The sequence below is a fragment of the Bos mutus genome, chromosome 4 (genome assembly GCF_027580195.1).
Source record: "Bos mutus isolate GX-2022 chromosome 4, NWIPB_WYAK_1.1, whole genome shotgun sequence".
Taxonomy (NCBI): Eukaryota; Metazoa; Chordata; class Mammalia; order Artiodactyla; family Bovidae; genus Bos; species Bos mutus.
Genome location: NC_091620.1, coordinates 31,161,151 through 31,177,664, shown reverse-complemented (window position 1 = coordinate 31,177,664; position 16,514 = coordinate 31,161,151). Strand labels below are relative to the sequence as shown.

Genomic DNA, 16,514 nt, shown 5'->3' with positions numbered 1-16,514 from the left:
ATGAGGCTTATATAAATTATTTCCCAAAGTTACAGACAGAAAAATAACAAAACAAGGATTTGAACTCTAGTCCATCTCATTTAAACATAGGCTCTTTCTCCAATACTACTGTACTTCCTGTCATAGAACAGATTTTCCTTCTAATTAGTAATACATTGTCCATGTGTTTGTATTGGAAAAGAATTACAAATTCCTGTGACTTTAGAAAAGAAATCCAAGTAAGAATAAGACCAGAAAGTTTTCTAGTTGTTTCAGACACATCATTGCGACTAGAGTGTAGTCAGTTGACTGCTATGAATATAGTTAACCACTGGATGTCAGGATTTCTCCAGGTATATGTAGGGCAGAGTTTTTGTTAGAGGAAAAAATAAATTTTTTTAAAGATGGGTTTATTCTATCTATTTTAGTAATGATAACTTTGCCTCAATAGTTTTTGAAAAACAGTCTTAATTTTTTCAAAATAACTTGAGTATTTATAATTGCAAATATAACAAAAAATGTGATCTCTTTGATTATTAAATTGAGTGATCGTTCACAAAAGATTACAATGTACCAAACACTTTTGTAATGCTTTACGTGAATTAATTTGTTCCATATTTAAACAGCCCTATGAGGTAAGTCCCATTGTGATCCACATTTCCCAGGTGAGAATGCTGAGATCATAGGGGTTAAGTAACTTGTCCAGGATAACACAAATACTATTTAAGTGGCAGAGACATGATTTTAATCCAAGCCGACTAAGTCCAGAGCTTACCTCTATGCCTGTGGGCAATGCTGCCTTTTCACTCACTCCTTTGCTGGATTAATATTTCGGTACTGTAATTATACTAAAGATAAAGTTACTAGAGATAAAGTAAGAGTTGAAAAGAAAGACTAACATCAGTTATTTGAACATTAGCAGATTTTTTGAAAAATATAAAATTTTTAGGTGTCATACACTGAACCAAACCTAAGATTGAATCATGGACATATGGAATCAGTTGTATCAGATGTTTCACAGATAACTATTCATCAGAAAGATGGTAGGAGAGAACAGAAGCGAAGGAATATATCTCTAAAATACTCAGTTCTAAAAAATAAATAGTAGGAGATATGAGCATTTGCTTTCTTTAATCAAGTCCATTCATTCATTTAACATATTCTGTACTTCCCTGATGGTCCAGTGATTAAGATTCCACTCCATGCTCCCACTGCAGGGAGTCTGATCCCCAAGGGAGGAAGATCCCCCATGTCACATGGTGAGGTTAAAAACAAAAACAAAAAGCATATTCTAGTTGAACACTCTCTAGAAGTCAAGCTCTCTTTTTGACACAGAGGCACACTAAATGCCTACCTCCATGGAGCTTGCATTCTAGAGGAATGGTGTGGAATGCTTAATTGCAATTTGAATTTTACTTAGTCACCAGTTACTAATATGTGCATGCTTGTTTTTTAGAATGACACTTAGTATTGTTCTAAAACAGTCTGTATCTTATAGTTTCATTCATATTGTTTTTATTTTTTGCTTGTTTTTCCCATTCACTTTAGAGAATCCATGCTCATTAAAGCATTTATGTCGGTTAAAAATTCGAAGACTGATGGGGCTGCAGCGGCTCTGCCAGCCAACCTTGATGGAGAAGCTCTCTCTACCACCAACTATTCAAAGATACATATTATTTAAAGAGTATGACCTCTATGGACAAGAGCTAAATTTGCCATAATTTGAAATAATATTTTTAAATGTGACTTTAAAAATATGTTTAAATGAGATTCCCTCAGAGAATTTCTTGGAATCATGTTACATCCTGACATATACTTAAATCCATTGACAATTTTATAACTGGATCCTGGGTTCTTTGGGGAACACCATATTTCACATCTTTAAAGAACTTTACATTGTGATTTTTTTAAAGCAAGTTAATATTTTGCATTTGAATTTCTATTATCATCGCTTGCAACAAGTCTTCAAACTCTCCTATCAAGTGGCTCCTACAGTATCCATGAGCAAGTCTCTCCATTGTTCGTAAAACAAAGAATCACTTTCTCAAACCCCAGTTGCTGGCAAATTCTGTCCTTTCTCTTATTGCCACACTGTATAAAAGAGCTCCTCCCTGTCTCTTCAGACGCCCTCATTGTCATCTGACTTCTACTCCCTCCACTGCCCTTCCCAAGGTCCTTATCAACTTGTTTGTTGCTACTTTCCGTGAGCATCCTCCAGTCTTTGCAACTGATTGCTGCAGCATCTGACACTATTACCTAGTCTGCCTCCAGAAAATGATCTTCCCTTGGTTTTCCAGGTATCTTGCTCTCTTGGCCATCTTCCAACCCCTCTAACCAGTCTGTCTCTGGCTTCTTTCTATGCTGTGCATCTCCTACCAACTCTTTAGTAACATATCTTAAGTTCTCTTTTTTTATGCTACGTTCAACAGGAAATTTCATCCATACCCATGGTTTTATTTACAACCTACATGTTTTTTGACTGTAAAATTTATATCTGAAGTTTAACTTTTTCTCTCATACACATGAGACCTGTGTAGACAATTGGCCTAAAGGACTTTTGAATACGAAGAATCCTCAAATTCAACATATCCTAAAGCAAACGTGCTGCCTTCCTCCAAAAAAAAAAAAAAAGCCTCCTTCTCTTACTATCTCTAGCTCAATTATTCAGTCACTCAGTCATACCTGAATCTTTGTGACCCCATGGACTGCAGCACACCAGGCTTCCCTGTCCTGCACCAACTCCCAGAGCTTGCTCAAACTCATGTCCATTGAGTCGGTGATGCCATCCAACCATCTCGTCTTCTGTCATCCCCTTCTCCTCCTGCCTTCAATCTTGCCCAGCACCAGGGTCTTTTCAAGTGAGTCAGTTCTTTGCATCAGGTGGCCAAAGTATTGGAGCTTCAGCTTCTGCATCAGTCCTTCCAATGTATATTCAGGACTGATTTCCTTTAGAATTGACTGGTTTGATCTCCTTGCAGTCCAAGGGACTCTCATTAACCCAATTATTGATTCAGTTTCCCAAGTCAAAAGCTTGGACATAAAACTTGACCATCCCATTTTCCTTCTCCAAGTTTATTTCATGAAGTCATCTTCTTCTACTCAGTCTCACTGATTCAGCCTGAATACCAGCTCTTATCTCCTTTCTTCCTGGGATATTGCAGTGCTGCCAAACTGATCTTTCTCTCTGCTGTCTTGCCTCATCTAACCCATGTTCTACACATAATATCCCAGAGTGATCTTTTACAAATGTAAGCAAGTTTCACTCCCCTGCTTAAAATCATTCCCACTGCTCTTGGGATAAAGTCCAAAGTTCTCCATCCGCTCCAACTCCCTGCCTTCCTCTTAGCCTTATCTCTTGGTATTTCCCTTGTGCCATCTCTTTAAACATGTTAAATGCCCCTGATAAGTTAATGCTTTGAACAGTGATTTTATACATCACTGTGGTGGTGATTTAGTCGCTAAATCATGTCCGACTCTGGCAATCCCATGGACTTTGGCCCACCAGGCTCCTCTGTCCATGAGGTTTTTCAGGCAAGAATACTGGAGTAGGTTACCATTTCCTTCTCCAGGAGATCTTCCCAAACCAGGGATAGAACCTGGGTCTCGTACACTGCAGGCAGATTCTTTACCAACTAGGCTACCTATACATCACTAGTTTCCGTTTTAAAAATAGGGCCATCTGTTTTATATATACATATATAAAATCTATTATCATGGATATTTCATAAAAGAAGGGCCATTTTAGTGCCAGAAAATGGGGCTGCCTTAAACTTGATTATTAAAATTGAATTACTTTATCTTTGTAAAAGCTTAACAGTTTGGTCTTCATTTCCACATTGATGAGTGAAAATTTCATTCTAGCCCAACAAGTCTCTGAGGTCTTTGGTTTGGGAACCACTGTTTTAAAAGAGACTCTATTTTCTTAGCTCTCAGGGTCTTTGTACGTTCTTCTCCTTCTGCCTGGAATCCTCTTTCCACCTCCTCCTTCCTCCCTCCACCCCTTATCCTACAGGTCTCGGTTTAGGTGTTCCTTCCTCTAGGATGGGAGGCCCTAGAACAGCACTTCTCGTGCCGTATTACAGAAACCTATGTTCCCATCTGTCTCTCCACTAGACTGTAAGCTCTGTGAGGGCAGGGTCTATGTCTGATTTGTTTTACAGTGTTTTCTTAGGGCCAAACACATTCCCTAGAGCATAGAGAGAATGCAAAAATTACTTGTTGAATACATTGAATGAGTGAATGTTATGTTATGTAAGATCCAGACAAAATTAATCAGTGACCTCATGGTAAAATGATAGTTCTGAATCTCTGAATTGGTTATATAGCTTTAATTATGTAATTACTTGGATTCATTCTTAGATTTTCTTATAATCATTTTTATCTTGAGTTATTGTATTCTTTCAATAGTATTATCTCACTAGTTTATGAGCTATACAAATTGTATTTAGCTCTAGCTATAAGTATGAAAAAACTATAATTAGACATATAGTTTTAATCACTTTTATTCCCTAAAGAATATATTTTCATATAGATTAAACTCTAATGTATTTAATTAGAACTATAATGTTTTGGGTATGGGATTTTGTGATTCTTCTGTTGCTCTCCTACTTGTGGCTAAAATGCATTGTTATCTATAATATTACTCTAAGTAGATTTTTTTTTTTTTAAGATTTAAGTGTACCATATGACACTTCAGATATTAAATAAACTAAAACTTGGATATTTACTGTATTTTTGTATAAATACATTCAAGATACTTCAGATATTAAATAAACTCTAGTACACAAAAGTTTGACATTTTCTTTAGTGTGTTTTATGTAAACATATTCAAGAAACACTTGAATGAAAGGATATGAATTAATTGCACCTACTATGGGTTGAAAGTGGTTCTTTGGTACTTGTGAAGCAGGAGAAAAATATATTCTATGAAACTGAAACAATCACTATATTCAAAATGGACTCAACCTCTTTTTTATTACATGTTGAAATTTTCTAGCAGTGTTTTTGTTTTGGGATGAGCTGGATGGTAAGAGGATTATATTATATCTAATTAGAACTCTGTTTCTCCAAGAATATGTCACTTTATCTGGGAGGGCAACAGCTGCTTCTCCCCAGTGAGCTTCAGGAGAAGCCAAACATTCTACATGGTGCCTGTTTAACCACTATCATGTTTAATCAACATGATAGGGTTTTGATGACATCTTCCATGCTGCCAAGATGATCATAGCTGTTTTGGTAACTGTGGATTCTGTTTTGTACCATACAGAGACTCTGGTTGGGAAGAAGCAGATATGGCCTCTCATTTGAGTGAGGTTTGTTTAGTTTTTCAGTAGGTCATCTTTAAATACTATTTGCATTTCTGACTTACAATAATTTCATAAGCTCATTGAAACCGTGTACCTCCTGAAGAATATGGGTTAATCATTGTAAATAGTCTCAGAACATGTTTCCAGGCATAAGTCAATGGTGCATAAGATATGACAATTGTGTAAATGTTGTACAGCAAATATTCTTAGGTAACACTTGCTTTGATGCAGGTTTTTGAAAAATCAGTGCATAAGGGTGAGACAGTATGGAAATTTCCAAAAAAAAGATGGAGTCTTTTATGACACAGCACATGAAACCCCACATCTGCTATTGCTTGATATAGTCCCGATCATCAAAAAGGAAGAAGGGCTTCTTAGGGGAGAGGATGTGTAGAAGGAAATAGACTTATTTGACCTCAGTGGCCTGTGTTGTGTAATCTCACGGAGTGCTAGAGATGTCTGGGGATTTGCTGTTTTCGGAAGGAGACAGTCTAGTAATTTGAATCTGGGCACTGGGAGTGCCTGAGTTCTAATGATGGATTGACCAGGGATTCCACCAGAGGCACTGGACGGGTGCTCATATTCTGTGTTTCAGATTCTAGTAGATGAGAGACAGTCATTTCTCTTTCTTTGGAAGTCTTTCATCCCAGGAGATTCCAATGAGATTTTAGATAAAACTCCTTGGAAGCAGACTGTAGTGTTGGATAAGGTAGAAAGTGTGGAGGGTGATAAATATGATACTTACTTGAGGATTGAGTGGGTGTGAGACAGCAGTATCTGGTTCTTTCTGTTTGAAGCAAAGCCTGTACTGGCTTCTCAAAAAAACTTTTTCATGCTTTGTGGAAGTCAAATAACCAGACATGACATTCAGTAGTCAGCAATCTATGTTCCTGATTGTTCTAGTAGCCCCTCATGATCTAGTTATCCAAATTAGTTTAATATTGTTTCAGTGAAGCACCAGTTTTAATAATTTTTATCTGGAGGATAGAAATATTTGCTCAGGCTTTAACTCATTAGAAGCCTTTCAACTTGGACTCAACTGTGGCCCTAAGCCCCTTACTGGGGGACTGACCTTCAGAGTTGTCTGAGGTACCGAAGAGGCAAAAACTGAACCTGTGGGTTGGATGCCCTGATTAAATTTGAACTGCAACTATACTGAGTCCAACTTCATGATTGATTCTAGGATATCTGAAGACACTCTCTTCAATGGGAAACAAAGCCTTTTATTTGACAATCAAAAATACAGTTTAAAATACAAATAAATTTAAGAGAGAATCATTCAAAAATCTTTCTAAATAGCAGGGTTTGGTAAGGGAAAATGATGAGAACCCAATGACCATGGAAGGAAAAAGATAGTTACTTCCTACCTTCCTGCCATAGATCATTTGTTCTATGAATGTGGAAAGATTCTTGAGAGAAATATGGTTCATTTTAATATGTTCTAGCAGGACTACTTCAGTAACAATGCCCTTCCTTTGTCCTGTGTTTTACAGTTCACGAAGCATTTCTCATATGTCATCCCCCTTTGCTGTAGGAGCAGGACAGTGAAGGGGTTAATGAACTCTACTCTATAGATAAGGAAATCAGTTCTACAGTTAACTAAGATAGTAAATGCTGGGGCTAGGATGCAGTATAGGGCTTCTGATTGCAAATCCCATGTTGTTTTCACCACATCATTTTTAGTACGGATTAGGAGAGCATTCGGAGAGCAACCCAAAAGTGGAAGCAATCCAAATGTCCATCAACTGGTGAATGGATAAAGACAGTGTGGCCAGTCTATACAATGGATTACTATTTGGCAACATACTACAACATGGATGAATCTCAAAAGCATTATGTTGAGTGAAAGAAGCCAGATGTGAAAGAACACTATTGCATGATTCTGTTTGTATAAAATGTCCAGCTAAAGCAAATATACAGAGACAGAAAACAGAGGAGTGGTTGCCTGGAGCTCAACGGGGTGGGCACAAAGGTTGAATGCAAGCAGGCACAGGGATTTTGGGAAGTCACGGGAAATGTTCTAAAATTGAATCATGGTGATGGTTGCACAACTTGGTAAATTTACTGAAAATAATGATCGAACTTTACACAAAGTTGAGTGAATGTTATGGCCCATCAACTACACTTAAAAAAAAAAAACAAACAAGAAGAGCATGTCTCTTGCTGACAGGTGGTGCCGTGTTTACAACCTTGCTGAGGTCGCCCAGCTGAACAATGGAGTCATCTGGCTCAGAGGAAAGTGCTCAGTTCTTGCACTGGCAGCCCATGATTTATTAGTTTTGCTCTGCTGATAAGACCATGAAAAGCAGATGAGGACACAGCATTCAAGGGCAGTGCCTATTGCCTTCACCAGTTGAACTGGCTCTCAAACCCAAACAAACACAGCCTGCTCTGCCAGCCTCTGACATTTCCATGAAGCTTATAATATGACTTTCCCACCTATTATTATTATCTACAAAACACACAAAAACATGTAGTTTAGAGAGCTAAAAATGAAGCTTTCCTGTCCAAGTGAGGGCATAAACTGACAAGGTGTCATGGTATCCTGGGATGGATGGGTGTTTTGTAACACTCATGAGAACTAGTTCGGATTCCCTGGAGGTGCAGTGGAAAAGAAAGCCAGGAGAAATGGGGGTGGGATGGCATTCCAGGGGAAATCAGAGAAGGCAAGCTTTCAAAAGGCTGTGGATCTCAGGAATCCAGGACAACCGAGGACGGAAATGTCAGTGAGGAACTGTGAGTGTGTGAAAAGACAGTGCCCTTGATTTTCCAGAGAAATTTGCCAATGAAAAAGCTCAGTAACCAGACACCAGCTCTCAAGCACTGACTGTGCCATCTCAGAGCACACCGTGTCCCCACAATTCCCAGACTTTGACACTGAATTTACCTTTCTAGCCCCTCTTCACAGTGGAATCTCAGCTGTTCTGCCTTTTCAGTTACCACTTCCCTGCAGGACTGGAGTTTTCTTAAGTGACAGTTGTCATAAACTTGAGGAGAGAGCTCTCCCAGGGAACAAATCTGTGTCTTGGGTGGTCTTGAGTGCCGATCATTCTTCTTAATACACAGTGAACAAACCGGCCCCAAACTATCATATCAACACATGAGGTTACAACTAAGTGGTTACTGAAATGAATGAAAGTCTCAGACCTTCCAGGATACCCCACGTAAAACTTCCTTTATCAGGATTTCATATGATATATGTCAAATCTGTTCCCACTTCCGTAAGTGGAATTTCATGTTTATGAGCTGCCTTAGGAGGAAAACCTGATTGAAGAAATTCAGCTATTCTTTCCTCACTTTTGAATTTTTTCTGACAACCACTTTTTTTTGGTCTTTATAATTTTAACATTATCAGCTTGTCTATTAACTTGCACTGGGGCTCATTCTTACATGTTTGAATTAGTTCAGCAAAGGATACTTGAACCTACTACACACAAGACAAAGCATTAGCTGTGCTATTAAAAATTTCTGTCTTTCATCCCATCTGTCTTCTATTTTGGTACATTTTGAAATGACAAACTGGAAAATCTCAACATGAGAAGCACTCGGACTCACAGAACATAACACTAATTATCACATCGTAGCTGGGTATACTTAAAGAGAATTTTTAACCTCTCAGAACCCCAGAACCCATTTTCACCCTTTATAAAATGGGTGGCATAGTATCTATTTCACCAAGCGTTGCCTCACACGCAGTAAGTGGCAGCTACACACAATTATTCAGTGGAGATCCGATTACTATGTCGGACTGCCTGGCACACTGTATGTAAAAGCATTTTGTAAACTATAAACGTTATACAATGGCAAGATATTAGCTTTATAAATAGCTCTAATAATTTTAAATTTGACTCATGCTCACAACCACAAGCTGGCACAGCTGGGAGATTTGCTTGGCTGCCAAGCCTGAGAGAGAAGACTTGATAAGGGTATTGCCAGTTCTCATCTGATCCATGGGGCCTGTTTGGTTGTCATCTGTGCTGGGCCTGACCTTTGCCTGACATTCCCCCCGGGAGCCTGTCTCCTGCTATCTGAGAAGCTCCCAGCAGACAGACTGAGTGAAGTCGGAAGCTTCACTTCCTTAGGGGTCATTGCGTTAGTTCTGCAGCCTTTGGATCAACCAGCCATAGGAATTGTTGAAAACCCAAATTCTTCTGCATAAGTGAGAAACAGGTTAAATCTAGTTCAGGAAGCAATCTGGCAATTGTACAATGAGAGAGAGGAGCTAAGCCCTTTTAAAAAAAAAACAACAAAAATAGAAGGTGAAAGTTAGGAATAACTTGTTAACAGTAGATAGTTGATACTTGTGAAAATAAGAGAATTTCCAGTTCCCCAATTTTGCAAATGACACTGTAGCATATGATTTTCATGTTTCCTCATCAGCAAACTGAGAACAATTTAAATAAGAAAGGCATCCATGAAATGAACAAAAAAGTCATTGTGAGATATGAACACAGTAACCAGTCAGGCTAATTTGTTAGATTGGAAGCCACATTCAGAGGCAGACTGATCATGAAGCAGGAGCTTCTGGGCCCTTGTGAGTGTTGGGAGTCCCAGGAGTAATGGAATGTTGAGGGGGTTTTTGTGTGAGAGCCAAGAAGCCAGGTTATAATTAGGTGCCATTTTGCTATATGCATTTCTGGTAAGCCACTTCAAGAGAAAAAAGCTCTGCTTGCTCAGTTGCTTCAGTCATGTCTGACTCTTTGCAACCCCATGGACTGTAACCCTCCAGTCTTCTCTGTCCATGAGATTCTTCAGGCAAGAATACTGAAGTGGGTTGCCATTTCTTCCTCCAGGGGATCTTTTGGACCCAGGGATTGGACTTGAGTCTCCTGCATCTCCTGCATTGCAGGTGGATTCTTTACTGCTGAGCCACCAGGGTAGCTGTGTTTTATACACTCTTATAACTAATTTTGTTTTATATTATTATTCTTAAAGAGGTCCCCATCACTGTAAAATCACTAGACTCCATAAGACCTGGATCTACCCCTGTCTACACTGGAAACCATCTGAGTTGTTTTTTCAACTTTTTCTTTCTTTTATATTTTTACTTTATTTAATCTTATTTATTTATTTATAGACTGTGCCAGATGGCATGTGAGATCTAGCCCTGGCTGGGAAACCTGCACCCACTCCCACCCCCACCCCCACCCCGGCATTGGGAGACCTGAGTCTTAACTACTGGACTGCCAGGAAAGTCTCTGGGCTTTGTGTTTTTGTTTTTTTTTTTAATTCTTCTTAAACACCTGAGAACTTTAGTAAGCCTTGGGGATGATGAATGAGCAGACATAGCTCCTTCCTTTGGGAAAAAATTCCTTTCCTGTGAAGACAAATTCAAATCAAGTGATCCCAAGTGGGATGCTGCATAGAATAAAGTTTTGTGGGAACTTAGAGAACTAAGCTGACCTCAGGCATCAGGAAAGACCTCCCTTTGGGAGTGTTACTTAAGAGTAAGGAATCTAATGAGGTGCATGAACCTAGAGCCTATTATAAGAGTGAAGTCAGAAAGAGAAAGAGAAATATCGCATACTAATGCACTTACACTTCATGGCAAATAGATGGGGAAATAGTGGAAACAATGGCTGACTTTATTTTTCTGGGCTCCAAAATCACTGCAGATGGTGACTGCAGTCATGAAATTAAAAGATGCTTACTCCTTGGAAAGAAAGTTATGACCAACCTAGACAGCATATTAAAAAGCAGAGACATTACTTTGCCAACAAAGGTCCATCTAGTCAAGGCTATGGTTTTTCCACTGGTATGTATGGATGTGAGAGTTGGACTATAAAGAAACCTGAGTGCCAAAGAATTGATGCTTTTGAACTGTGTTGTTGGAGAAGACTCTTGAGAGTCCCTTGGACTGCAAGGAGATCCAAGCAGTCCATCCTAAAGGAAATCAGTCCTGAATATTCATTGGAAGAACTGATACTGAAGCTGAAACTCCAATACTTTGGCCACCTGATGCGGAGAGCAGACTCATTTGCAAAGACCCTGATGCTGGGAAAGATTGAGGGCAGGAGGAGAACGGGACGACAGAGGATGAGATGGTTGGATGGCATCGTGGATACAATGGACATAGGTTTGGCTGGATTCTGGGAGTTGGTGATGGACAGGGAGGCCTGGCATGCTGCGGTTCATGGGGTCGCAAAGAGTCAGACACGACTGAGCGACTGAACTGAACTGAACTGAATGCATATACATGGAATCCAGAAAGATGGCACTGATGAATTTATTTGCAGGGCAGCAATGGAGAAACAAACAGAGAACAGACTTACAGACACAGGGAGAGGGGAGGGGAGGGTGAAATGTATGGAGAAAGTAACACAGAAACTTACATTACCATATGTAAAATAGAAAAATAGATAGCCAATGGGAATTTGCTGTATGTCTCAGGGAACTCAAACAGGGGCTCTGTATCAACCTAGAGGGCTGGGATGGGGAGGGAGATGGGAGGGAGGTTCAAGAGGGAGGGGACATATGTACACCTATGGCTGATTCATGTTGATGTTTGACAGAAAACAACAAAATTCTGTAAAGCAATTATCCTTCAATTAAAAAAATAAAAATTTTAAAAAAGAATGTATAAAATAGTAACTGCCACAGAGGAGAAAAAAAAAAAAAGAGCAAGGAGAAGGAAGCAGAGGCCTCCCAGGCAAGTGGAGGGAGCATGCAAATGGCTTGGGATGGAGGCCAGCCTAGGGTTCAGAAGCCCCGAGTGGCTGAGGGTGAGGGTTGGAGGAAGTGACCCAAGTTGAGACTGGAGAGGTAAGCGGGGACTTTTCCTGGAGTGGCCAGAGGGCAGGATGAAAGTTTCTTTCTGAAGGACAATGGGAGCCCTATATGAGGGTCTTAGGTAGAGAATGACCAGATGAGATCTGTGGTTTCATAAAATGAGCTATACTGTGGCAAAGGAAACAATGTTGGGCATCAGGGAAAATGAGGACAGGAGCTTAGACTGGGACTGGGCGGAGCATACACAGATAAAGTAGGATTCAAGAGCCTGTGACTGAATATGATAATATTGGTGAGAGAAGATGACACACAGGCTCCACAACTAGGTGGATGAGGAGACCATTTTCAGAAATGTGAAAGCTTTGGGGTGGGGGAAGTGGAAAGAAGAAAATCAGGTTACTGATTCAGAGCAAGTTGAGGTTTTCGTGCCATGAGACAACACTCTTTCCTACCCCACTTCCTCCCCACCTCCAATGAAGTTTTTATTGATGGTTTCATAAAAAATTCCTGAAGACACAAATATTAGCTCAGTCAAATTACATGTTATTGTAAATCTTGGCCCTTTGGGGTCCTTTCAAATCGCTGAAACTACGTATGTTAAATTTGTGAGCGACAAGTGCTACAGTAGAATAAAGCCAAGAACGAGGGGAAATGAAAGGTTTATTAAATATATTCTTATGATACATTCATTTAACTTTTCTTTGTGGTTATAAATTTTAAAAATGCCTATACAAACTTTTTTTTCTTTTCTGTTATGACTTATTACACTGGACATTGAACATAGCTCCCTGGACTATACACCAGGATCTTGTTATTCATCCGTTCTATATATAATGGTTTGCATATAAATATTTTGAAATATGAACAGTTCCTAAAATTACCAAATTCTTCCTGAAACGTAGGGGTTATTAAAGAAAATAAAGACTCAACTAATAGAACCTGAGGTGATGGAATTCCACTTGAGGTATTTCAAATCCTAAAAGATGATGCTGTGAAAGTGCTGCACTCAATATGCCAGAAAATTTGGAAAACTCAGCAGTGGCCACAGGACTGGAATAGGTCAATTTTGTTTCCAGTCCTGAAGAAAGGCAATGCCAAAGAATGCTCAAACTACCACACAATTGCACTTATTTCACACGCTAGTAAAGTAATGCTCAAAATTCTCCAAGCCAGGCTTCAGCAATATGTGAACCGTGAACTTCCAGATGTTCAAGCTGGTTGTAGAAAAGGCAGAGGAACCAGAGATCAAATTGCCAACATCCGCTGGATCATGGGAAAAGCAAGAGAGTTCCAGAAAAACATCTATTTCTGCTTTATTGACTATGCCAAACCTTTGACTGTGTGGATCACAATAAACTGTGGAAAATTCTGAAGGAAATGGGAATACCAGACCACCTGACCTGTCTCTTGAGAAATCTGCATGCAGGTCAGGAAGAAACAGTGAGAACTGGACAGGGAACAACAGACTGGTTCCAAATAGGAAAAGGAGTACATCAAGGCTGTATATTGTCACCCTGCTTATTTAACTTATATGCAGAGTACATCATGAAAAATGCTGGGCTGGAAGAAGCACAAGCTGGAATTAAGATTGCCTGGAGAAATATCAATAACCTCAGATATGCAGATGACACCATCCTTATGACAGAAAGTGAAGACGAACTAAAAAGCCTCTTGATGAAAGTGAAAGAGAAGAGTGAAAAAGTTGGCTTAAAGTTCAATATTCAGAAAACTAAGATCATGGCATCCAGTCCCATCACTTCATGAGAAATAGATGGGGAAACAGTGGCTGGCTTTATTTTGGGGGGCTCCAAAATCACTGTGGATGGTGATTGCAGCCATCAAATTAAAAGACTCTTACTCCTTGGGAGGAAAGTTATGACCAACCTAGACAGCATATTAAAAAATAGGGACATAATTTTGTCAACAAAAGTCCATCTAGTCAAGGCTATGGTTTTTCCAGTAGTCATGTATGGATGTATTGGACTATAAAGAAAGTTGAGTGCTGAAGAATTGGTGCTTTTGAACTGTGGTGTTGGGGAAGACTCCTGAGAGTCCCTTGGACTGCAAGGAGATCCAACCAGTCTATCCTAAAGGAGTTCAGTCCTGGTTGTTCATTGGAAGAACCTATGTTGAAGCTGAAACTTCAGTACTTTGGCCACCTGCTGGGAAGAGCTGACTCATTTGCAAAGACCCTGATGCTGGGAAAGATTGAGGGCAGGAGGAGAAGTGGACGACAGAGGATGAGATGGTTGGACGGCATCACCGACTCTATGAACATGAGTTTGAGTAAACTCTGGGAGTTGGTGATGGACAGGGAGGCCAGGCATGCTGCCATTCATGGGGTCACAAAGTCAGACAAGACTGAGAGGCTGAACTTAATTGAACCGACCTCTCAACATTTCTGAACATTAAGAGCCAAAAGTGCATAAGCCACAAGCCAAGAAACTCACCTTAAAGAGAGGGTCTCCCTCAATTATCGAGGTTTAGGCTGAAGCATTTATTACATACCACTGGAGTTAGGAGGTGTCTGATCACTGCCTAAAAATATTACTTACTGAAATCCCAGCTCTGCTGGCAGGGCCCATAGTGCTGATTTTTGGAGGTGCTGATGAGTTTTGCTCTTCTTGAGTCTCCATTAGTACCAGGACACTTGCTGGGATTAACGGTAGCTTGTATTTAAGAAGGCAAGTTGTGGCTATGGGATAATGTTAGAGATGTCCACTTAACTTTAGATGTAATAAAGTCCAAAACTCCTTGACATGACCCTGCAAATATAAAATATTCAGCATCTATATGTGTCTACCAGGTGTCAGCCATGATGGTGGTGGCTAGGAGGGAAAAAAAGGAGTTGCAGGGGAAATAAGAACCAGGGCCAGTTTCTGCCTAGCCCCACCTACTCCCCACCTTTACTGAACAATGCCTGGTTTTGTTTTTGTTTGTGTTTTTGTTTTCATACTCTTGTGTGTTTGCTCAGAGGCTTCTCTCTCTTCCAGGAAATCTCTTTGTGGTTCCTGTGACTTCTCCAACTGCAGCCACGTGGGCTGCCTTGCTTCTTCATCTGTATTTATTCCACAGCTCTACTCTTGTTGGCACCTCGGCGGAGCTGTCACTGCACTTTGTTACTGTCAGCTGTCTGCCTCTCTCTGAGAAGCATGAGCTCCTGAGGCAGCAGCGTCTAGATCAATTTTTATTTTTCAGTTTATAACCCTAGCTTCCAGCACAGCACCTATCCACACAGCAGACATCTGGTAAATGGACGTTGAATAAAGAAACAAATAATACTATTTTCAAGAGGAAATCAAAGGGAAAAAACGGTTGAAAGAAAAAAAAAAACTATTTTCACTAAAAAGGAAATTGCTGATGTCCTGGGAAATAATGTATATCTGATTGACAATCAAGAAGCATGAAAATAATTCCCTCTGAGAGAGATTGTTTTAAAGAGAAAATGCAAATCTTCAGAAGGCTTGTAGTACTGATGGCTCTAAAAGCAATCCTACTTGAAAACACAATGTGATCAGGTTAAATATCCCAAAATAGAAAATGGTGACGCTCAGAGAACTTTTGACTGGGATTTTTCCCCTCAGTGCAGACAAGTTTGCAAGGAAATCTAAATTTTTCATCATACTTACTTCTGGCCAGAGTCAGGCATTGATGTTTAATTAGTCAACAGAATTTTATCCAATGGATTTAAAGTCTGTGGAGAAAACATAAAGAGGGATCCAGTGAACTAAGATCATCCATGAGCTGTGATTGTTAACATAATTAGAGTGATTTGTAATATATATACTACGATGTCTGAATGACCATTGTTCTTAATGGAGTGTCTTGAGAGGCTATAATATTTTTTTTTCCCCCAATGATGCTGCCACAGAGCAAAACACTTTAATGTCGCCTCTTCCAGAGTAATTTTCAGAGTCATTCATGGGCTACCTAAGATTTGGAAGAAGAAACTCACAAAAGAACATATTTATTCTGCATTGTTCCAATGAGAAAACTTAAATATATTTATGGTGATTTTTCAAGAGATTAGTTTTAACACAGTAGAAAGAAAGATGTTGTAGTGATTTGAGCCCTCCAACAACAGAAGGAGTTTTTGGTAATGTACAGTTTTCACCAAAAGTACTCAAGCAAACACTAACTAAACGACCACTTATAGAAGTCACAGAGGATTGAGGTTTTTCCAAGTCCCTTTGAAAGCTGAGAATCTGTGATTCCAAAAATATTTCAGTCAGTATTTTATAGTCATATTAACTGTGTATTATTGCATCAAGACCTTACTTCAGATCTGTGCTCAAAAGTCACCTTATTAAAACAGAGATCTTCCCTACTTGAAATATTACCTGCACAATCTTCTTTCTTCCCTTTTATCCCACTTTATTTCTCTCCACTGAACTTCTGTCTGTATGTTCTGTATTTACTCATTTATTTACATATTGTCTGTTTCCCCCAGTGAGACTGTAAACTCCATGAAGGAAGGAATTTTTATTTTTGGTTTTCTTC

The 16,514-nt window shown here is 39.4% G+C and overlaps 1 protein-coding gene across 3 annotated transcripts in view; it reads left to right on the top strand.

Moving 5' to 3' along the window:
• ASB15 (ankyrin repeat and SOCS box containing 15) overlaps positions 1-4,771 on the top strand; it is a 60,132-nt gene extending 55,361 nt beyond the window's left edge. For 2 of the 3 annotated variants that reach the window (XM_070369299.1, XM_005893448.2), the window contains one exon: positions 1,528-4,771. In XM_070369299.1, coding sequence (XP_070225400.1) covers positions 1,528-1,700 — 173 coding nt within the window. In that variant the 3' untranslated portion in view covers positions 1,701-4,771. The remainder of the gene's footprint in view (positions 1-1,527) is intronic. The other variant, XM_070369300.1, reaches the window with a different exon arrangement.
• Positions 4,772-16,514: the final 11,743 nt, after the last annotated feature.